The following is a 25,028-nucleotide window of genomic DNA, read 5'->3' on the forward strand; positions in this document are numbered from 1 at the left end:
ATGTTTATAAAAGATTAAAATATTTATTTCTTTAAAAATGTTAGTGATCCTGTGCCTAATGCATACCTTCCCTTGCAATTTAGATAACCTAACAAAACTTTCCTAAAAATTAACATCCAGTCAAAATTTTTAATATTTTTTAGTTGACTAAGAGATCTTGCTTGATTTAGCAAAATCAACATATAACTTATATTACCATTGTTATCTTTGGTCTCTTTTAATTTTATGAAAAATAAGTAATAGCATTTACTCTTATTTAGCTCTTTCATGGTAGAGATAATGACTAATAAAACAATATGCAATATGTGTATTTATTAAACTAAGAATTCATAGGTTTGGATTCTACAGTTGGCTCTGTACCATCTAGCCTTATGATTTTACATCACTTATTTTTGCCTTACCCATAGTTTGCTTTTATTCCCTGTATTCTGGAAAATATAATAAATAAACTGCCATCTAAATAATTTGTCAGAAAGCTTTCTGGTAAGATTTAGCTTGTCTTAATGTTTTGCTTTTGCTTTCGGCCTTTAAGAAGAGCTAGTAGAATGATAGTCTTTTATCTTCCTCTTTATAGAAATTATGACCCACTCAAAACACAACCGAAGAAATATGCCAAATCCAAGTATGACTTCGTAGCAAGGAACAACAGTGAGCTCTCAGTTCTGAAGGATGATATATTAGAGGTAACAGCATTTTACCTTTTTATGCTCTGAATAAAGTGGATTTATTACATTCCTCTTTTGGTGTGTTTTTAAGCCTTCCTGAAAGAAATGCCAAGGTCAAGAAATTATTCTTCATGTTATATGACTAAGGATACAGCATATGATAGATATTTATATCTATTTAGATGGGGTGGCTACTTTATCTATTATCTGACCCCATAATAATGTCATAGGTTCAAGTAGAAGCTATTTGGAATAAGGGTGGGGTGAAAGAGGATGAATGTCTTGACTTACATTATTTTCTTCCTTCTTCTGGACATTATTCATTTTGGAATCAAGGCAAGTTAACCTTCATATTTAGATGTGAACATTTTAATAGGGCTGCATTTTAATAAGAGAAAACATTCCCTTCTTTCTCTCCCAGTATCCTTGTGCAAGTGTACTCGGCAGTAGTACTGAGCAGTAGTACTGCCAACACCCAAATTTTTCCTAGGTTGTAACAGAGTTCATCTTCTTGAATATGTAAAATGAATGATCACAATAAATTTTGTCAAAAAATGGTTTTCATACTTTACCTTTCTATTCTACAAATGAAGACAATAGGACTTTCTAAGATGATCATTTTAGTGCTCTTGAAGTACCTCAAATAATGTAGATGCATTCTGGGGTGGTAATATAGATTTTGGATGGATTCACCATAGAAAATCCATACCTATTCTATACTATTACATGTAATTCTTGGAGTAATCCCTGAGAATCATTAAATCCACTGTAGATTAACCTGAGTTTGTTTATCAGAAGTGAAAAAAATTTGGTTTATGTCTAGGAATGAAATTTGAACTTCATTAATTTTTTTAATGGTAATTATGCCTTTCTTTCATGATGACAGATACTTGATGATAGGAAACAATGGTGGAAGGTTCGAAATGCAAGTGGAGATGCTGGGTTTGTGCCAAATAATATTCTGGATATTGTGAGACCTCCAGAATCTGGATTAGGACGTGCTGATCCACCGTACACACATACCATACAGGTAATTATGATTTTTTAACAAAATTAACAAAATTTCAAATTCATCATTTGGAAAGTATTTAAATACCTTTTGTGTAATACTCATTTTGAGATTTAATTGGCTTCACAGTTTTTTCAACAGCAATTAGTGGGCTAATGGTGAGGACATAGTGAAGAGGTACATATTTTTTTGATTTTTTCCCTAAGGAAATTGCTTAAAATGTTTAATAGTAAATGACTTTCTCTTCAATATGCTTTCCCCCAGCCAACCTACAGTTTTTCTGATATTGGAACAAAACAGTACTTATCTCTTTACCCAGAGTACTCACATCCACCAATGGCTTCCCTTTGATTGAGAGTTGCACAAAGACAGTGGCTAGAGTGTCCAGCAGTTCATTTTTAACAGCCTTTGCCTTTGGAGTCTTTTAAATATTCTGCTCTTGTCCAGCCTTGAATTTGCACTCATCTCACTTTAGACTAATACATGAATATTTTATTCAATTGGATTATAATATTTTTTCCTATTGATTTTAAAGTTAAAACATGTTTATGATATATAGGTTAGATAGGTTAGAATTTCTCATCTCAATCATTGAATTCTTCTTGAAGCCCATGGTTGGTTTTCAAGGTTTCAATAACCTTGATCATTTCATTCATTGTAACAGCTGAATTCACACCCTGTTAAACTCCTGAGATTTTAGTCCTCTGTTGGACTCTCTAGAGTGAAGTCTGCTAACAGAGCCAGAGTAGATGAACTCTCACATGCACATAATCTCTGAACCTAGGGTAGCTTCTCACCCCTTCCCTCCAGGAATAATTACTTTTAACATTCAGAGGCTTGAGAAAAGGATCATGTCTAACCCCATAATCATATCATGGATTCATGTTGAAGCTTCATAGATATTTCATAGGTTTATTTTTATCCCAGGAGCAGGCTTGATAAACTATGGATTATCCAGGCCTAGAATTGTGGTCATTGTCCTGCTGCCTTGATGAGTTACTTGCACATGTGGCTCCTCATGATGCTCAGGCCTAGTGCAGATCCTGAACTTGTCCAGAGGGACTGACTTTATTAGAGTCTCTGCATCAAGAAAAATTTAAAATAAAGAATTATTGCATTGTTTCTATAGCTCTATAACCTAAAGTGATGGCAGTTGGAAATTCTATTTCCTGTACTTAAGTTTTGCCTGGCCTAACATGCATATATATTATGTACTTAATTTATGTTCCTCGTTTGTCATTAGCTGTTGATGCCAAAGAAGGAGTTTGAGTTATTCAAGGTATGATCTGCTCCATTCCTGTGGATTTTTGAAGTGACTTAGTTTTTATGTGTTTCTTTTCTAAGTTTGTACTTTTCTTATTTTAAGTTGTGGTTACCTGGTATAATATAGGCTTCTGTCTGGTTTATGAATGTCAGCTTTTCATTTTCTTTCCTATAAAGGTTTTTGCCTTTTCTGTAACCCAGTTAAGTCTCAATATTTCCATTCTGTGAATATTTTCATGAAATTGACCCAGATGCTGTAAAATTGATTAGAAATCATAATCTAGAGCTTATATATATGATATTAATATTGTTATATTATGATTGTATTATAATGTAATTATTCTTACATAATTATACTACATATTACATGATTATATATTATTAAATACATTATTATATTTAGGTTCTTATAGGTGTTCCAAAAGTACTCTCAATGGGACAAAATGTGTTAAATAGTGATAGAAAGTATGCTTGAAATTAAGACTAGAATAGAGCACTGCTATTTATCCTTGAAATGTATGGGATTTTTCAAATATTTAACTCATGAGAAGCCATAAGAATGACTAGTGACAAAGGATATCCCTAATTCCATGTGTGAGAAGCCAAGACTTTATATTAGATGTTAAAAATGATTATTCAAGTTCATTTTTACTTTTGTGCAGGGTAGTTAGGAATAGGCAGACTTCAAAAAAGAAAAAAAAAAGGTATTTAATTTTGCAAATAATATAAATTCAAAGTATTTTCCCCAATTGAGATTTCCTAAGAAAGAGTCTAATGTCTATTGCCTTTTCCTGTTTGCTATCTATTCTTGTTTTGTTCTTTGGTTCTGATTCCTGGCTTGAGCCATAAGTTGACTTTTCTGTTTAAAGCTTGCTTCTGTCTAAAACCAAACCAAAATGGTTAGTACATATTATGGGTAGAGAGAGAGAGTACTTTTGGAAAACATAAAATCTATTCCTCTTTTCTTTAACAGAACCTCATCTTACATTTTTGTCAACTTTGGCACAACCAAGAATTTTTTTTAAGTGCTCACAAGTTTCAGGAGTGTGTTTTGCTACTTTGTGTAAATAGAAACTTGTGGTCCTTCTAGGGATTGACTGCTTTGACTATTTCCTGTAAAACTTCTCAACACTGTCTTGCTGTCTTCTGAATATTTCTGAATGCCATGAATACAGTGATATGTGTAGAAGCTCTGTGTGTGTGTGTAAGAATTGTTTATATTGGGGCCCTACTTTTAGAAACTATTAAAAATAATCTGCTTTTTAACACTTGCTGGAAATTTTGGGCTCAACAAAAGCACAAAGATCTTGTGTAAATTTTTAATAAGTAAGCTTGACAGTCTGCTATCTGGCACAAATCCTGCTCTGAAATGATTCCTATTCTAGAAGCATTTTATAACATATCTTAAAAAGTGAATAGAGTAAGATGGAAAAGAAAGCATTCTTAGAAATATATACTAGTCATTTTTATATCTTTTTTTTTAAAGAGAGAGAGAGAGAAGAGAGAGAATTTTAATATTTATTTTTCAGTTTTTGGCGGACACGACATCATTGTTTGTATGTGGTGCTGAGGATCGAACCCGGGCCGCACGCATGCCAGGCGAGCGCTCTACCGCTTGAGACACATCCCCAGCCCCATTTTTATATCTTTACAACAATGTTACAGATATACCTTTACTAAAATATCTAAAGAAAAATACTGCTGCTTATTTCAGAATGACAGTGAAGATATCATATTTATGTAGATTCCAGTAATGTTAATGCCTTCACTTTATAAACTAGATTACAGTTTATATCATGCTAACTTTTTCATTCATTATTTTCATAAATATTTATTGAGTGCCATCATCTTGCACTAGGTAGAAGGAATAATAGGAAGTCCAGCACTGAGTAGATCCTCCCTGCAAACCTGTTTTGTATGTCTTCAGGTCCTGGATCATATGTCAGGGCTCTTCCCTTTCCTTGGTGCTGCCATATTAGGAGCAGCAACCATTCCTCCCTCCTCACATATAGCCTGTACACTTTCCCCTTCCATCTGTCTCTTCCATCCAATGGTAGAAAAACTTTGAAGGAATGAAAAGATGTTTCCTCTAACAGAAACATTTAGATCCCATCCTGTACTGCAGCAGGACCTCTGTGACTCATTCCTGAAGCAGGCTTTTACACCCACAAGCAGCAATGGTGTTACACCCCAAGGAGATAATGCCAGTGGTCTGTGCTCATGCTGCACCAGACATTCTTTTAGCATTTCAAAAATATTAATTCATGTAATTCCCAAAATAGTCTTGTGAAGTCGGCACTTTTGACATGGGGAACTCAGTTACAGGAGGAACAACTTGCCCATGATTACACAGCTGCATGGAGAAAGGATGAGGACCCAGTCCCCAGGATTCAGACCCTATGCTCTGATGCACTCTGCTGTACCAGGGAATAGAGCTGCCATAAGGTTGTTATAATTTTTCACTGCATGAGTGCTTAAAGTGACATTTTCTCAGAAGAGCTTTACCATGCATTATACTGTGATTAATAGTTGATTTGATCAGTCATAATTCTTAGAATTAGATTTTTACCTTATGTATCTATTTCTTGGATTTTGCCCATTCTTTCACTTAAAAATTAGGAGCTGGGTGTAGTGGCACACGCCTGTAATCCTAGCAGCTCGGAAGGCCGAGACAGGAGAATGGGGAGTTCAAAGCCAGTCTCAGCAAAAGTGAGGCATTAAGCAACTCAGTGAAACCGTGTCTCTAAATAAAATACAAAATAGGGCTGGGCTTAACCAGAATGGAAATCAAAGAATGACTGAAGTGAGCACTATGGGGACAGTGATTACAAGCTACCGTTTTAAGAGGTTATACTGGGAACCACACCTGAGGGGTATTGTAATGGTAGCCAGTTAGGGTTCAGGAAATTGGTTTTATACCGGTGACTGAGCAATAAGGAAACTTACCGAAGTAACAGGATATGTTTTCACAGATGGAGAAAGGTGATGTACATATAGAATGCATTAGAATTGGAACTAATAGTGTGAATTCATGCCTTCCATGTGTGTGGATAAAGAAATAAATGTAGATGTAAATGCAAAAAAAAAAAAAAAACACAAAATAGGGCTGGGGATGTGGCTCAGTGGTCAAGTGCCCCTGAATTCAATCCTGGTACCCCCCCTTCCAAAAAAATTTAGAAAATAACCCAAATAGTATGATTCACTTAGAAAGTGGACATCTTGTGAGTGGTGGAAATAAGGGAATTAGATATAAACTATTTCCATGTAATGTCTGTATTTTTAAAATATACACAGTTATGTCTCTTATTTTCATCCATAATTTTACATTTCTGCTAAAGAAGAAGTGTATGTGGATTGCAGAACTTTTGGGGTAAAAGGCTAATTGTTCATGCACTTTCTGTCAGAAATTCTGTTCCGATGGCAGGATGTTCCTACCTGGCACTGGCAGTGAATAGGTGTTGAATTGTCACCTGAGTTCCCTGAGAGTCCAGGCTATTTAATATCCTCACATTTGGAGTGATCTTTTACAGCTCTCTGAAGACAGCCATTCCCACCTAATGTGTTTTCCCTGTGGCTTCAATGGTGTTAAAAATAAAGAGGAAGATAATAAAGAATTTACAAAAGATACAGGGAAATTTAAAAATTGAACAAAACCACAGGGAAGAGAAGTAAATGCTTTTGAGTAATTATGGAGAAATGATATGGCTTTTGATGTTTTTAAAGTTTGTTACAGCACACTCTAGGGTTTTGTGGTAGTTTGGCTGGGTAGCAGATGGACATCCTGGGTTCTTTCTCTCCACTTGGAATCTACCTACCATACAGTTTCCTAATATTTCTTCTGACTTGATTCCCAGAATTCTAGTGACTGTGCATCTACTAGAACTACCCTTTGTCATAGAGATTCTTGTGCTGTGTGTCAGGAGCAGAAATCACCTCCTCCCCTGCTCTTATTTCTAATACACCCAATGATAAAAAAAGTCTTTTATTAAGTATTTAGCCTTGTTATTACTATTACAGATATTCTTACTCTACTAACATTCAGCTAATTGTGAATGTCCAGTCTTTGTGGTCTTGTGAATTCAACACAGTTTCCCTTCTCCTCTCTTTCCTTGCTATTATGATACTGTGGGAAAAGTCCATATCTGTGTGTTAGTAGTTGAGGGTTCTGCTACGATGCAGCTATAGAACCTTAAAGATTGAGAATTTTATATTTCTGTGTTTCAGCTTGTTTGGTTGTAAAGTAGGAGTCATGTTATATGGTCTCTACAATCCAGTACGGATACAGAATTTGTTTTTCTTATGTGCGTGTTTAAATATCCCTAAACTAAGGGTGGAAATATTTTCTAAAGGGAATTAATGAGCAACCAACACTACTAATCAGCACATTGTACATGCTTTGTGTTTTAAAGTCAATACTGATAGTCAGAAAATATTGGACAGAGAGTGATCATTTTTTTAATGATGCCTTCATGTTCTTCCAGCCAGACCTATTTCCTGATAATACACAGTTCTTTAAAGTTTCTTTTTTAAAAAAATTCATCACAGAAGATTAAGCTCAGTAATTAGAGACAGGGTTTACTTTTTTGTTGGTTAAGCAAACTTTATTGTGTATATTTAAAGTATGCAACATAATGTTATAAGAGGAAAAATATATATGCAGTCGTACAGTATAGCAAAATAGTTATAGTAGTAAAACAAATTAATACATCCCTGATATCATATAGTTTCCCATTTCCTCCAAGAATAGCAATAGTCTACCCAGTCAGGAAAAATGCTGAATATGCTATGATTAATTAACTAGGGCCCTCACATTGCGCATTAGATCTTCCTACATGTTCATCCTTCATGTTCACCACTATGAAGCACATGTCCTGATCTCCCTAGTTCCTCCCTCCCCAGCCACCCTGGTAACCACTGTTTTATTCTCTATTTATATATATTTTACCTTAAGGATGGTTACTTTTTATTCTGCCTCATGTATTGACATTTCCCCATATATTTTTTTGTGACAGTTTGAATAATACCCACTCTAAAATATATAATTACTGTCCAACATACACATGCACACAATTATATGCTTTCAAGTTCAAAACTAAAATTATGCCATGATGTATATTTCCTTTTATAAAGTCAACTATTAGATAAGAATTTATCTTACATTTAATGTATTCTAATTGTATACTTTATAAGCTATTAGAATAAAATTAATATGTATTTTAATATTTAACAGATTAATGCACAAATAGTTGCTACTGAAATACTACTCTAAACTGTTTATCTTATGGTATAATTGATGTGATTAGTTTTACATGGCTAGATAAGAGTAATATAAATTTAAAACCTCCTTCATTGGTTGATTCGTGGGCAAGTAATTCTACTGTCAAAAACCAATTTGCTCCTGTTTTCTGATATTTTATGTAAATTATAATTGATATTATTTTAGTTTCATCTCCTGTGTTAATTTTCTCATTTAATGTGATTTGCTCCGTTTTCCTAATAGCAATTACTTGGCGAGCTCTCAGAGGTAACCCACACTCATTCCCTCCTGGCAATTCTTTTAATATAATTTTTTGGATTCAATCTCTGGACTTAACACCCTCCAAATGTTCCAGCTGTGCTTAGTTTTCATTGCAGAGTTCCAGAGAGACCAAGTTTAGAGAAAAATGTGTAATTCAGAGAAGGTTAAAATTTTAAAAACAGTTCAATTTTAATGGCTTTTTTGGGCTTGTTACTTGCATAATTTCCCTCCTGAAGCAGTGTCTTGCATGAATCAGGAGTTCATCTCTCAATAACTTTAACCCTTGAGAATTCTCACTCAGCTTTCATTGCTAAATCAAAGTGACTCATTCCAACTTAATTATGAATAAGAAAGTAAATTTCCTGAGGTCTAGTAATTCTAACTTCTTCCAGAGAAAGACAAAAGGAGAGATTTTTGTCTTGAACAGAACTCTATATTTGTGAGAAAAAATGGGTAAGAGTTAGGAAATGACCGTTCATGGTGCAAATATGGGTCCACCCCAGGCTGCCAAGCTGACAGCTTTGTCTGAAGCTGAGGGGTTTGTGGGAATGCGAGACTTTCAGTGCTAATTACTAAGAAAGTCCCAGGCAACTAGAAGGAGTTGGTCAAGACTTCATCTGTATTTGGAGCTCCAGAACCTTTGGCACAGAAGGAAACAGCTCAGAGTGCTTTTTCCCTCTAAGACTTTCCATTAGTTGACGGCGCATTGAAGTCATCAGTTCTGTAACCTTCAAGCAGAAATAGCCAAGAGGCAGAAATTGAACAGTAGGTAAAGTGAAAAAGATAGGGAGGGAAACAAAAGTGATGTCAGCAATCAATACTGATTCTGCTTCCTCTATGTCATGGCTTACCAACCAGTTCACAGATTGGCTGTCTTGGTTGCCTTCTTAGCACAAGGAAGACACTTTTTCTTGCTTTTCATGTCAGAAGTTGGAAGCATGGCAGGAGGAGAAAAAGGAAAATATGCAAGTAAATATGATATAAATCATGAAAAAATTTCACATGGGCTTGGATATTTTTATATTGGTTTTATTTTTTTAAAAATCTCTTGTTCTGTTAGATCATACCAATGAAGTTGTGTTATATAGCAGTGACAGATAATGACGTGAGGCACAGAACATTTGGTGAGCCTGTCTTTAGGCTCGATTGTGACAATAACATACAGTGTATTCAGTTTCTCATAGCATTATTTGATGGATAGCAAAACACTGGCTGTTCTTGTTTTTTATGAAAGCAGAAAATATGAATCATATCGTGCAATGCAGAACTATCGCTTTTTGGTTTATCTCAGCTTTATAAACAATAAACTCTGACACTTTTGAAGCATTAATGTGAGAATTCATTAACCCTTTATGAAACTACATGCAAAGAATATTCTGGTCAAGGGAACATTGAATATATTTTGGGGTGACTTTGGTGTGTGCTAAGTATTGAGTTTTGGTGATGTTTGCAGTATTTTGGTTGCTTTAAATATCTTATTGGCCCAAATATAGGAAGAATATTTTGTGGAGTATAGTAATAATAATAATAATGCATTCTAATATATTATTTCTATTTTAGAAATGCTTCAGGTCTTGAATGCTGGAATTAGCATTCTGTTTAATTAGCAATCTGTTTCTGTCCCATCTAACTTCAGGGCAGAATCTTGCCCCTCTTCGCTTTTTCTTCTTCCCTCGCTGCCTGTGTCCTCCCTGCCCTCTGTCTCCCCCAGTACTTGGCAGCATTATAATGCCCTCTTTCAGTTCTGCTTCCATCCTTGCCTTACTCCCTTCCCACCTTCCCCACCCTGCTGGTTGGCAAGTGTTGGCTTTTAAGAGATGGCTCAGGAGAACGCAGGCTCCTCCCCGCGCAGTTCCACAGGTGCTGTTCATTTGCTGTGAAGGCAGTCATGATGAAGGCCAGCATGTTGTTTTCTAAGTAATTTTAATTTTGAAATGTGGTGTGTGTGTTTGTTTTTTTATTTCTGTGGAAGTTGGGGAGGAGGAATCACTTGAAATCAATGTTACCTTATATTTGGGCCAATTTAAAATGTAGAAATAAATACTGTTCTAATCAAAGGACCAGATTGCCAAAAGGTCTTAATGCATTTTATATGTTAATCCTAAACTTTAGGATAATTAAATTGTACCACCTCGCAGTATTTAAATCATACCTCAATTACAAGGCATCACTCTCTTTGATTCTAAAAAGAAGATGTGCCTTTTGAGAATTTGGAGCCTCTTATAAGTGCAGTTATTTATTAGTTAAAATTATTTTGTTTAGATTTAAAATTTTAACTGTTGTGTTTTTTAGTAAGGAATATACATACTGTTTTATAATAGCCAATATTTATGGTTTAAAAATTATTGAGAAGCATTGTTTATTTTTAATCACATCTGCCTTTTTAAATACAAATCCCCACATACCTTTTTTTTTTATAGTTTGTGAGTTGCAGCCATCCACATTAACCAAAGACCATAACTTTTTTTTCCTCAGTATTTCTGTTTGGTACATTGTAGTTGTACATAATGGTGAAATTTATTGTCAAATAGTCATACATGCACACAATATAACAATATAGTTTGGAAATATATATTTTGTGTGTGTGGTGCTGTGGATCAAACCCTTGACCTTGAGTATCCCAGGCAAGAGCTTACCACTGAGCTGCACCCCAGCCCTGAAGACCATGTCTATATCCTCACACCATCCACCCTACAACATACCCATTTTAACAAGAAAAATTCTGATTTTAATAAATTAGCATGGAGATTGTGGCAGAAAGTGTTATATCTTGAAATAATTGAGATCAATGTTTTAAAAATTATTTATTTTAGAGCATAGTCCTTATGAGAACATTGCTCCTCTCCTTAATAAATTACTTATAGTATATATTTAAAATAAGGAGCAAGTGATGCTTAATGCTATTGACATTGATTTCCAGTGCCATTGAAATCACTAGTAATTATTTTCTGTAAAACCAGAAGTCATTTGATCTACCCTGGTCTTGTATGAGTCCAATACCAAATTTAGTTTTCTTGACATTTATTATTATAATACTGTTTGCTCTTGGTGTATCATTGCTACTTGTTACACTTACATGTTGACCTTGAACAAATATGTAGAATGTTTAAAAGATTATTTTTAATTATTATTCACTATATAGGATCAGAAGTGTATGTATGTATGATACACATATGCAAAATTATTATAGACTTGCAAATAAGCTTAAAATACATAGCAAATGATGTCCTGTCAATGTATAATTTATTTTCTAAATATAGGTACTTTTCAAAAATTTCAAGTTAATTATTTGTCATTTTATAGAAACAAAGGATGGAGTATGGTCCAAGACCAGCTGATACTCCTTCTGCCCCATCACCACCTCCAACGCCAGCTCCTGTTCCTGTCCCCCTTCCACCTTCTGTACCAGCACCTGTTCCTGTGTCAAAGGTCCCAGCAAATGTAACACGTCAGAACAGCAGCTCCAGTGACAGTGGTGGTAGCATTGTTCGGGACAGCCAGAGACACAAACAAGTGCCCGTGGACCGTAAGTTTCCAGGGAGGCAAAAAAGTTTCTTCTGTGAATTAAAAGCACTGTTAAGTAAAATATTGTTTATTCTTGATTACGTTGTTATTAGATATTATTAAATATGAACTATACTCCTTTATACTTGCATGGTCTTCATAGATTAAGGAGATTTTTCACCTCGTTTCTCATTGTTTAAAAACTCTGATTAGCAGGAAGTTCCCTCCATTCTCTCCTGTAAGTATTTCTACACATATTCCAATGTTGTGGCAGTTGAATGCTTGCTCAGGAGTTCCATATACTAGAATTTGTATACCAAAGCATCACTAACTGGCCCTGTGACCTTCAACAATTGAATAATCCTCTTTGTATTTTAGTGTCTGAACAGTGGGAACAAAAATAATGGTGTCTGCTTTCATAGAATGAGTGTGCAAATTCAGTGATAATGCATGTTCAGTGTTTAGTCCAGTGCTTCTCAGCCAGAGGTGACTTTACCTTTCTCTCCCTTCCCCTGCGGACATTTGATATCATCTGGGGCATGTTTACTGACATCAGTGGGCACAGGCCAGAGATGTTTAGCAGCATTCTGTAATGCACAGGACAGCTGCATTCAACAGGATTACTTGGTCCAAAATATCACCCATGCTGAGGTTGAAAGTCTGGTTGATTTGACCACCATGTGATATATTATAAGCAGTCAGTAGATATATTCTGCTGTCATCATTGTTTTCCTCTTTCTGCTTCTCATATCTGTTATTCTCAAATGCACAATCTCACTAGCTTACTATAATTGTCTGCCAAAACTGATCTCAGACATACCCTTCAAATTCAGATTTCATGTAATTTAGACTGCAGGTTTGGTTCATATTTTCATAAATGTAAATTTGATTTTTTATAGAATGGTTTCTATGAAAACCAATTTAAATAAACTGACAGAAAAGACACAAAAGACAATCTGGCCAACTTTGAATTATCTTTGTTAGTATTGGAAAGAACAGGAAGTTTTGAAAACTGAGGTAAACCTTAGGTAGTTTTTATTTTACTTTGTAGTATACCATTTTTTCTTTTTTAAAATATTTTTTATCCAAATTGTTTTTAAAGAATTGTAATATTACTTTGATTTACCTATACTTGTCATATACAACTCTTGGAAAACTAGAGGCCAGGAAGACATTTCATATAGAAAGATGAGTGTGTGCATGTGAGTGTGTGTGTGTAAAATGGATATATCCAGTTCTGTCAATTTGGGACTCTGAAGGTTTTGTATTCTTTTCTCCATATGAATATATAAATATACTTTTACTATAAATGCTCAATCTGTTTCCATTTTTTTAAATACTTTATGTTGTGGAAAAAGAACAATTCCCAGCTTATTCTTCAAACCAGATCTCATTTCTGACTTCCAGACACATGTATTCAAATATTAACTTTATTGCTGAGATCAGATACCTGATTCATATTAAAAACTAAAATCTCAAATCCTTTTCACCCTACTGTTTTTTTTTCATTTTAGTAAGTTTTAGCCATATCTATTTTGTTATGATTTTTTTTTTATACTGGGGATTGAATTCAGGGGTGCTTAATCTCTGAGCCACATCCCCAGCTTCATGCCTCCACCTTTTTTTTTTTTTTTTTTTTTGAGGCAGGGCCTCATTAAATTGCTGAGTGAGGCTGGCTTCAAATATGTAATCCATCAGCCTCAGCCTCCCGAGTTCCTAGGATTACAGGCGTGCACCACTGTGCCTGGCTCCGTTGTGATCATTCTTGATAGAAACAATTTAAAAAAGAACTAAAACTATTACTATTTAACTTCTGGAAATTCTGGTTAAGTACAATAAGCACAAGCCTACTTTTATATATTACTTTCTCTCCCAGGGTGTAGCTGATTTAAATACCTTCTTCTTCATATCTTAATCTTACCAGAAAACTAAAGGAAAAATGAAATTTTACAAAAGCATTTAGCTCTTTCTGTTCAGCAAAAACAACTGTGTGTATGACTATGTGTAAGTGTGAATAACCATAATAAAATATAATGTGCTACATGTAGATTTTTCAAAAAGATGGTTTTTACAGACACTAAAGTAATAATTTTAAGATGAAAAAGTTCTTATTTTTTAAAATATTTTTAGGGTTGCTTTGATTATTTTCTATTATTTTAGATCTTTATTATTTTCATTTATTTATTTATTTATTTATTCATTCATTCACTCATTCATTCATTCATTCATTTATTTATATGCAGTGCTGAGAATCGAACCCAGTGCCTCACACATGCCAGGCAGGTGCACTACCACAGAGCCACAGCCTGGGCCTTGAGATGAGAAAGTTCTATAAATATTTTATTGATTTCCCTAAGGAAAACTTTCCTCTTAAGGAAATGACTGTTCCTTTCTTCATTCTTCCCACAAGTTTGTGACATTTCCCTCCTTTGTTAGGTCAGCACAATAATCTTTGACACCATGGTCCTCTTTTTTCCAGGCCTACGGTCAGAGTTCATAAGCATCCAGTCCCCATTTGGAACAGTATGTGGATTGGAACAGTTTGTTCTTTGTCCAACTCTAAGAAGCTAAGAATAACCTAACGGGAAAGAGGCATAGTTAGAATATTTTAAAGATAGAGAACTCTCTTGATAATTGTAACTCATCATTTTCAAGTCTGTTTTTCATAAGTAAAAGGATGATATTGGCATATAAAATATAAACATCTCTCCCCAAATTAATACATACACTTATTTCCTTAAAATAATAAAATTTGTAATTACTTTTGTGAAGTTCTTTTTAAAAGTATCTCAAAGGTATAGTTTGACATTAAACAAAAGTAATTTTTTATAAAACTTATTTATTTATTAATATCACTCCTTCGAGGACATTTTTTTCTCTCAATGAATGTTAGAACTTGGTAACAATCATTTAGAATCAAACAGACATGTTTAATTGTGTATATATTGGAGAGCCAGATTTGTCTCAAAAATGCCCATTTATGTTATGTACATTCTCTGCTTTTTGCCTAAACCTCTCATAAAAATAAAATAGGAGGAACTAGAAAGTGAATACCCATAAAAATGTTATCGAATAGTCATGGTGGACAAGAACCATCATGCCTATTTTTAAAATACAATAAATGGCCACAGTTAATATCCCCTTTGCTGCTGTGTAACTGTGTGTTACCTATTTAGAGTAGCTGCTGGGAGCCATGTGTCATATAAACTGTTTGAATTGGTTTATCGCAGAATCCACAAAGATCCAACACTTATCACTATTGAAATGTTAGTCCTTCTATTTGAGTTTAATCTGTTGTAATCAGAACTGTTATTTTAGAAAGAGGTGTGAAGTTAGTCTGATTTGTTGTGTGCTTGAACATTGAAAATGGAAACCAAAAGCCAGGAGCATGTTAGAAAGAGGCTTTTTTATTTCCTGGTAGAAGACTATACCACTGACTGGTGATCCTCAGTGTGGTGGCTAAGTCAGTGTGTGAGAAAATAAATCCTTTGGTGTGGTGGTACTTTTTAAAAATTCCTTTGAGACAGACTCATACGCTGTATAATGTAGTAATTTAAGAATCGCTTAATGAAATGTAGGTGATGTGATACTTAAATACAATAATCAATAGTATTTTTTCTCACTTTATCTTGTACTTCTTCCTTTTTTTCTTTTTGCCTCTTCCCTCCCTCTTTTCTTCTTTTGACTTCTAAAAAAGGTTTCCTAAATACTCAAGGTATTAAAAAATTAGACTGAAATAATGCTATCTGATTATTTCACACTTTTCCCTTATTTTACAGGGATACCAAACACTTTCTAAAACATTTTACCTGAAAAGAAAAGAAAAAGGTGTAGAACAACAATGTAATAATGGTCACAAAAACCTCCCTGAGGGAGAAGATCATTGCCACTTCCCAAGTTGATTAGTTAATTGGATTACTGTATCAGTAATTTTGTTTTTAACATTTTGAAAACAATATACAGATTGTTTATTGTGACATTTTTGTTTTTAATTCTTGAAACAATATACACATAACTTAATGTACTGATGTATGTATACACACACTTTAAAAATGCACACGCAAACACATTATTCACATTCTTATACTTGCTTTTTTCCCTGGCTTCCTCAAAGTGGTAGTTCAACCATGCATCTTCCCCAGAAGCATAAATGGCTGGGGGAGAAGGACAATAGTGAAATTAATCAAAGGTAGTCTCAATGACTCGGACCATAAAACAGGCCTGAGCTGAAAGTCAGAACATGTAGTTCTAGCTAAATTCTATTTCTAATTAACAATGTGACTTGGACAGATCATTTCTCTGTTTGGCCTCCATTTTTTCATCTGGTTATTTAAGGGGTTTGTATATGATGATTTGCAAGGTCTCTCACAGTGAAAAATTCAGGAGAATGCCTCCTTCATTAATTTGTTCAGTAAGCATTTATGGAATCACTACATTTCCCAAGTACTGGGGATATAGAATTAAACAAAACAGGGGAAAATCTCTTTTTGTCCTCAGGCTTACATTTTAATGAAAGGAGATAGATATACAGTGACATATTAAGAGAATATTAGAGTGTTAGTTTGGAGAATAATATAAGCTCTGTAAATGGAGAATGCTGTTGGGGGAGGGAGTGACTATAGTTTAAATAGCTCAGGGGATATCTGAAGGAGAGGAAAGAGGAACCCTCTGGATATTTAGGGGACAACATTTCAGGCTAAGGAGGCTGGAATGGTCTTTAAATTTGAAAGCACCAGGGAAGCCATTGTGAACTAGAGTAGGGGATCCAGGAGAATTATTTGGATTTGGGAGATTATCCATCTTTCTTGTCTATCTAGATAGATACATTTATTTTTATTTTGGCAATACTAGAAATTGAACCCAGGGCCTAACACATACTAGACAAGTGTTCTGCCACTAAGCTACATCTCCATCACTAGATTTGAAGTGTGTGTGTGTTTAATTCTTTTTATTTGTTGATGGACCTTTATTTTATTTATTTATATGCGGTGCTGAGAACCAAACCCAGTGCCTCACACATGCTAGGCATGCGCTCTACCACAGAGCCACAGCCCCAGCTCTGGATTTAGAATATATTTTGATGTGGTACTAACAGGATATTCCTACCATTAAGTGAGATATGAGGGTGAGGATCAGGGAATGGAGTAGATTAGACTTGATTCTAATAGGCAGAGATTAGGATAGATTAGGTGTAGTGTAATTCCATGGTATTTTTAACTAGAGAAAAAATGGAAAGATAGAATTTACTGAGCTGGGAAGTCTAAAAATAAGTCCAGAATCTTAATAAAAGAAAACTTCAGGAAGAAAATTAAGAATTTAGGTATGAAAAGTTATATTTGAGGTATATTTCAGAGAGTTAATAGATATCCAATGAATATATTAAGTAGGCAAGTTAACATGTGAATCTAGACTTCTGAGTAGCAGTCAGGACTGGTGTTTTAGTCAGCTTTTTCACTACCATGGTCAAAAGAACTGACAAAAACAATTTTAGAGAAGGAAAAATTTATTTGGTGTTCTCAATGTCAGAGGTCTTAGTCCATAGATAGCCAACTCCATTGCTCTGGGCTCAAGGAGAGGCAGAAGATCATGGCAGAAGAGTGTGGAGGAGGAAGGTAGCTCAGGAAATGGAAAACATAAAGCAAAGAGAGAATGCTCTGCTCACCAGGGACAAAATATGAACCTCAAAGGCACTCCCCCAGTGACATACTGCCAGCCATACCCTACCTGTCTACAGTTAGCACCTAATTAATCCATATCAGTGGATTAATTCATTGATTAGATTAAGGCTCTCATAACAGTCATTTCACCTCTGAAAGTCCTTGCATTGTCTAACAAATGAGCTTTCGTGGGGGCTCATATTTAAACCATAACAACTGGAGCAATAGTTTGGTAGTCATCAGCTTTTAAATGAGATAAGGCACAGTGATCATTGATGGAGTGTGTATAGGCAGAGAAGAGGTGCACAGTTTTTTTCCTGGTGTACTTTAACATTACTAAGTTTCAGAGATGAGACCATTCAGAGGAAGATACTGAAAAGGAGTTACCAGGAAGGCAGGAGAAAATCAAGAAAATCAAGAGAGTGAGGAGTCCTGGAGACCCCAAGATGAAAGTGTTTCAAGGAGGAATCTCTGGCTTCAAACTTTGCTGACAGGTTAAATGAGATTATGGCTAGGAAGGAATTGGCCACGAGTTTAACAAAGTGTAGTAGAGAGAGGAATTGAATTGCAATGAATCTAAGAAAATGGAAAAATAGGAATGGATTCAGCTAAAGTAGGTGATGCTTCATGGAATTTTGCTTACAAGGGAGCAGAGAAACGGATGGCAGTTAGGAGGTGACCTAGTAAAGACTTATCTAAAGGTAAGAGAAATAATAGGTAAATTGTAGCATATTTAAATGAACTGATGATTTAGTAAAGAGGGAAATTGATGCCAAAGTATTTGAATAGGCAGAGAATTTGGTGCCTGGTGTACATAGATGGGCTGGCCTTGAAGCCTGGACACAGTTCATCTGTAATATAATGGGCAAAGGTATGTGGGGAGGAAGAAGAACCACTAGGGGAGCATGTGGATGTTCTCTTCTAACTCCATTATTTCATTCAGAAATTAGGATGTGAGCCAGGTATGGTGGTGCATGCCTGTAATTCCAGCAGCTTGGGAGGCTGAGGCAGGAGGATCTTGAGTTCAAAGCCAGCCTCAGCAAAAGTGAGGCGCTAAGCAACTCAGTGAGACCCTGTCTCTAAATAAAATACAAAATAGGGCTGAGGATGTGGCTCAGTGTCTGAGTGCCCCTGAGTTCAATCCCTGGTGTCTCCCCAGCACACCCCCCCACCCCCCCGTGCAAAAGAAATTAGGATGTGAGATCTTGAGGGTGAGGATTAGGGAATAGAGCTGGATGTTTACAGAGAAAGTAGAAGATATTAAGTAATTGGGTCAGATATTAATAATTGGGTCAGTGTGTAGCTATATGTGGTCTAGGTGAGGTTTCTCAACCTGGGCCCTGTGGTGGGAGGCTGCCTTATGCCCTGGAGGATGTTTTGCATACTGCAGTCCTCCAGCCACTGTGTGGCTGTGGCAGCCTTCCCTCTTTACTACCCTCGGCTGTGACAACCAAAAAATATTTCTAGGCATTGCCGAATGTCCCTGGCATTGAAACTGTCCCTAATTGAGAAGCTCTAAGGAAGTGTAGTGTCACTGTTAGGGATTTGAGCAGATCCTTCAGGGTCACCACTGTAATAGTGGTGAATTTAACATGGGACCATTTGACAGCTGTGCAGGCCTAGAGTATGCAGGATGGTGGATTCACTGGGGCTGAGGCTTTACCCAGACGAGTACAATGAAGAGAGGAGAGGAGCCAGGGAGTTATTTTGGTAATTGAGCTTATACTGGGAAGATGGTCGGAGCCCTAGATTGTGAACCTATTGGGGTCAAAGGATCATTGGGATTGGGGTCTAGAAAGAGGGACATAATGTAGGGGATTTTCAAACATGCCCTGCTTCCTATTGGTGTCTAGGAAGGAAGTCTCAGATGGAGGAAGTACAGGATGAGCTCATCCACAGGCTGACCATTGGTCGGAGTGCTGCTCAGAAGAAGTTCCACGTGCCACGGCAGAATGTGCCAGTTGTCAACATCACCTATGATTCCACACCCGAGGAGGTGAAGACATGGTTACAGTCAAAAGGGTTTAACCCTGTGTAAGTCTGTCTCTGGATCCTTTGTAGTTTTTTGTGTGAAGCATGCTTTATTTTCAATTGAGTCATTTACATTTCACAAATGGCTAAAAAATATAAAAGCCCAGACTGCATTCTTTGTTCCATACTCAGGAAGTGACTATACATAGCTAAAAAGGAAAAACCATGGGAGACACAGTAGAAATAACTATGAGTTGATGCCACCTTTTTCTTGTTGGTAGAATCTGTTCATCATTGGTCCCTTACACAGCTGTCAGCCCCTGGGAACTCTGGTAGTAGCTCTCTTTCTCTCTCATCGGGTTACACTAGGGTAGGACTGTGATCTTAAGGAGACTCCTCAGATCATGTAGACATGACATGTAGCATAGGTTTCCTCCTGCTGCAGGGTATAGTGTCTCAGGAAAATAATAAAGCTGTTGACTACCTGTCATCAATTAAAATCTTAATAGTGCTTTTCTTTTAGTTAAGCCCATAATAAAGGTCCTGTGTATCTAAAAATCTAAAAGTCTAAAGACCCTTTATGTCTATTTGATACAATGAAATCCTTGAATAATACATATTCTAAGAAGCCTGACATTTTATAAACTCATTCAGCACAACTGAAAGGTGCAATAATGGTTAGTCAATTGCCTCATAACTTGAAAATTGTCTATTCCTGCTATGAAACACCCAATTTTAAGGAATTTATATTAAACAATAGGAAAACTAAACCCAATTGGCTCCTTTTTGATGTTTCACAATCGGTCATCTTGTATAGCCTCTGGGTCTTGATCATGAAAGTCCCTTGTCATTGCCTTTAACCAAGCACTGAAGTGACATTTCATAAGAGTTTCCATGTATGAAACCCTTACGAAAACATTACTAGCAGAAACAGAAGATTTTGTCTCTTATTTCTATCTAGGCAATATTTTTAATGCTCTGATTTTAAAATTTTTGTATTTCAGGACTGTCAATAGTCTTGGAGTATTAAATGGTGCGCAACTTTTCTCTCTCAACAAAGATGAATTGAGAACAGTGTGCCCTGAAGGGGCCAGAGTCTTTAGCCAAATCACTGTACAAAAAGCTGCATTAGAGGTAAGACTTGACAATCCAAAGTGTGTGTGTGTGTGCGTGTGTGTGTGTGTGTGTTTTTTCCTGCATTAGTCAAAAGTATGGACTGCAAATTGAAAGCTCTGGAAATAACTATCCTGGTCCACATTGGCCAATTTTCCTTTCTTACAAAGCTGAGTTAAATTTGATTCAGCTTTTGTAAATTTTACAGGAGATCATCAATGACCATTTTTAAGCAGATTAGTTTATTATAAATATTCACATAACAAAGCTTGAGCATATACTTTTGGATATTGAACAAAAAGCATAATCTCATTTTATTGCATTAACTACTGCTATAGAAATTTTAATTTTGCCAAAATAAAAAAAAATCACATCTGAGTTCATAAATGCCTTAAGAGGCCAGAACTCTTTTGCCTGTTCTTAATATTTAGTTTGGAGGTCTTAGTAGGTTATAAAGTCTTAAAACCCTATCTGTGTGTCTTAAACCTGGTTTTACTTCTAAATAATTGGGGTAGGATATTAACTAGAGATCATTGAAAACAGTGAGCCCTGAGTAGTAATTATTTAGTCATAGTTGTCTGTATGAAAGGAGAGTACACGTTTTCTAGACTGGATTTACTTAAGATTCTCATATCCTCCTCTACTTAAAATAGGCTATGTAAAGGTACTGGTTTCCAATGGTTACATCTCATAGCTCTTACTACCTCATGAAAATTATGCTTGGACTCAAAGATATAGGCTTTGGCATAAAATTGATACAGAATTATTTCTAGCAGGTATATTATATAAATTCAGTAGTTAAGTGACTCAGTATACAATAGTTACATGCATATAATCCTATAAGTATTCTTAATCAAGAGCTATTATATGTCCCTTGGAAGTAAGACATTGATCTTGGGGTATCTTTATCAGGACATGATGATGGCTTTTTGTATGTTGAACACAAATAAGAATTATGTCTTTTCTCAAGCAATGTTGTCACTATACATTTTTTTTTTTTGTACCAGGGATTGAACTCAGGGGTGCTTAACCACTGAGTCACACACCTCCAGCCCTTTTTATTTTTTTATTTTGAGACGGGGTCTAGCTAAGTTGTTTAGTGCTTCACTGATTTGCTATGGCTGGCTTTGAACTTGAGATTCTCCTGCCTCAGCGTCCAGAGCCACTGGGATTACAGGTGTGCACTATTGTGCCTAGCTTACATTTTAATTTTTTAAAAAGAATGTATAAATTGCTTCTCAAGTATCCTTTTCTAATATATCTATTAGAAAAATCTGTGTGCCTGAGATTCTGAACTCCTGCATTCCAGAGCTGCCTGTCATTGTCGCTTGCCCTCCCGCCACTTCATTGTGTTCTCTTGCTGTCCCTTCCCCTGAGTGTGAATTGAGGCAGAGGCTGACCACTTGAGGTTTCTCGTGTTCCTCAACCACCATTTCACCTCACCCTTCTCCTGAATCTCATTCACCTTTTAGATTTCTCACCTGTGTTGGCAGAGACTTCTGTTTATGAGAAAATAAGGAGAGCAGGTAGGGCTTGGGGATGAGAAAAGTCAGCATTTTCCTAGAGGGTCAGAATGGTATAAAGGGAAACTTGGTGTGTTCTGGGCCCACTCTGGTCTGTTTTAAAATCCAGAGGAGCTGGGCACAGTGGTACATACCTGTAGTCCCAGCACCTCGGGAGGCTAAGGCAGGAGGATCCAAATTTGAGGCCAATTTCAGCAACTTAGCAAGACCCTGTCTCCAAAAATAAAAAAGACTGGGGATATAGCTCAGTGGTAAAGCTACCCTCAGTTCAGTTTCCAGTACTACAATAACAACAACAATAATGTCTCCTTAAAGGAAGATGCAACCATGTCTTGTTTAACTCAGAAAGGGTTCTTTGATAATTTACCCTGTTATTGTACTTATTATACACATATCTCCTCCCCTCCCCCCCCCCCCCCCCACCTATCTCTCAGAGTCAGAGCACTTGATGTGCACTATTGGTCCTTCTCTATCATGTTGAAATGAAACATGGGGACAGAATTCCATCGACAGGCAGTTTTAATGTGATATTGGTGGGCTCCAGAAGCTTCACCTATGTGCAGGGAAGCCTTTAGTTTTCCTGAAGAAACACTACAAGAAACCACAGTTGACTTTCACCCTGAGGCGCTTTGTTACATGCCCCACAGCTGAGACAAACCAGTAACGATCTTGTCTGAACCATGTTTGTTTTTCAGGATAGCAATGGCAGCTCTGAGTTGCAAGAAATCATGCGAAGACGACAGGAAAAGATCAGTGCTGCTGCTAGTGACTCGGGAGTGGAATCTTTTGATGAAGGAAGCAGTCACTAATTTGTTGTTTGTTTTTAAACTCCATCTTTCTTGGCATTACTACAACATGCTTTGTTTTAAGAAGCCTTGAAGGGAATGTCAGATCTGTTTTTCTAGGTATACATAATTTATTGCCATAAAAAACCATACCTGAGTAAGCAGAGGAATTGCTTTTGGGCCCATTATTTTTATTAAAACTGACACATTTTAGACTGAATTTTTTTTTTTACCTTTGGGAATATTTTTCCTACTTTAACAATTAATTATTTCACCCATCATATTGTATAAGTAGGAATTTATTGTCCATGATTCAAAATCTAAACAATTCATTTTTTTGTACATGTGGTGTCAGGCATGGTGTAGCTCCCTGAGGCTGGCTTCTGCATTCTTGGGTCTCTCCTCTGACATGCTCAAAGATAGAATATTTAGATTTATTTTAAGTTCTTAATGCCAACTGTTTAAAAATTAAAGCATCAAATGAACTGTATAGTCAGTCCTCAGATATGCAAATAACAACCTCTGGAGCATTCTCAAAACATTTTATTTGTCATGGCTCTGTTGATTGCAATTCCTTGCATAGCTTGTATTTTGATTTAGTTTATATTCTGCTTATTATGTATACTGTGTTCTTATATATAAGAAAGCACAAGTGGAAAGAGGTCATATACATTCAAAATCTATCACAGGAAGTAGCCTGCATTGGTGTGCATTACAGTATTTTGCCTAATGAAGGCCTCAGTTATGAATATTGATATAAGTAGTTCAAGGATATTGGGGCCATTTCATGTGATTGTCTGTGTCAAGTCTTTCTGGTGATAAGAAACATATAATTTACACATACTTTAATCTTGTGAAAGATTCTAGATAAAGAAAAGAAAGATACCTAACCTTCAACAAATGTTATTTTTGGAAACACGATTTTTGTCATTAAATGTTATATTATTTCACATATATAAAGCAGATGTTATGTAAGAATGTTGTATATTTTAACATAAATTCATTTAGAGAGATTATCTAGATTCATTAATTTTTCATAGTGCCTTTTTCACATGAGTCAGCTGGAAAGTCTACAATAAACAGTATTTGCTGTATGTTAACAAATGGCTTCTGTCTTACTGGCAAAAACGATCTTTGCTCTATAGACTGAGAATTAGATAGAATGGAACGGGAAAAAATACTGGTCACTTGAAAACCAACAACTAGGTTCTAGTCTATTTCTGAGTGGGTAGAAATTGCTCCAGAATATTTTCTTCCATTGTTTACCTTTCATCTTTACCTTTTACCATCTAGTCACAGTTGGTAACAGTGGTGAAAATTTATTTACACTGTTCTTACAATTGATAAATGCATCCACGTAAATTCTTGACTCAATATCTACAATAACCCTGTGAGTTGTATTTTTATAAATGAGAAGCTATAGCTTCTTAGAGGCTGAACTTCCCCAGGACATGAAGGACGTGGGGGTCTTTCATCTCCCATCTTTGCCTCTCTATCCTATTGACCATTATAGTAAGTAGAGCGAACATGAAGATGACAAAGTAAAAAGCTTAAGAAATACCTTAGGCTTATTGAATTTATCTGAAAACATGGGGATAAGACAGAAGATAATAAGATTAAAACATTAGGATAACTTGAGTGAAAAGTAGCATACTTGATAATAAAATAATTGGTGCAATGTATGCCTTTATGTTATAAAATACCAAAGGAGTACATCAAAGAGGTAATACTTGCAGGAAGCAGTTACCTCACTTAGAGTTGTGGGGACAAAGAGGAGACATTGATGGAATTTAAAAGTTTGGGGGAGAGGCACTGTATAGTTTGGATCCAGACATCTGAGGAATTTGATCACCAGTACTTGAAAAGTTTGGGTAAAGAGCCCACAAAGCTGGCAAAAAACAACAAAACAAAAAACCCCCAAAACATCAAAAACCTGAAAGGAGGCACAGCATAAATGCTCTTGCCTCAGGAATTCAAAAGTATTCCCACATTGAGGAAATAGTTTAGGAAATCCATGATT

At 35.8% G+C, this 25,028-nt stretch overlaps 1 protein-coding gene across 5 annotated transcripts in view; it reads left to right on the top strand.

The window, feature by feature from the left end:
* Positions 1–24,104, top strand: part of Eps8 (EGFR pathway substrate 8, signaling adaptor) — a 161,942-nt gene extending 137,838 nt beyond the window's left edge. For all 5 annotated transcript variants that reach the window (XM_071610118.1, XM_071610117.1, XM_027955932.2 and 2 more), the window contains 6 exons: positions 575–683; positions 1,552–1,695; positions 11,759–11,981; positions 19,470–19,650; positions 20,592–20,721; positions 22,919–24,104. In XM_071610118.1, the coding sequence (XP_071466219.1) occupies positions 575–683; positions 1,552–1,695; positions 11,759–11,981; positions 19,470–19,650; positions 20,592–20,721; positions 22,919–23,032 (901 nt within the window). In that variant the 3' untranslated portion in view covers positions 23,033–24,104. The remainder of the gene's footprint in view (positions 1–574; positions 684–1,551; positions 1,696–11,758; positions 11,982–19,469; positions 19,651–20,591; positions 20,722–22,918) is intronic.
* Positions 24,105–25,028: the final 924 nt, after the last annotated feature.

Source organism: Marmota flaviventris, chromosome 3 (genome assembly GCF_047511675.1).
Source record: "Marmota flaviventris isolate mMarFla1 chromosome 3, mMarFla1.hap1, whole genome shotgun sequence".
Classification (NCBI taxonomy): domain Eukaryota; kingdom Metazoa; phylum Chordata; class Mammalia; order Rodentia; family Sciuridae; genus Marmota; species Marmota flaviventris.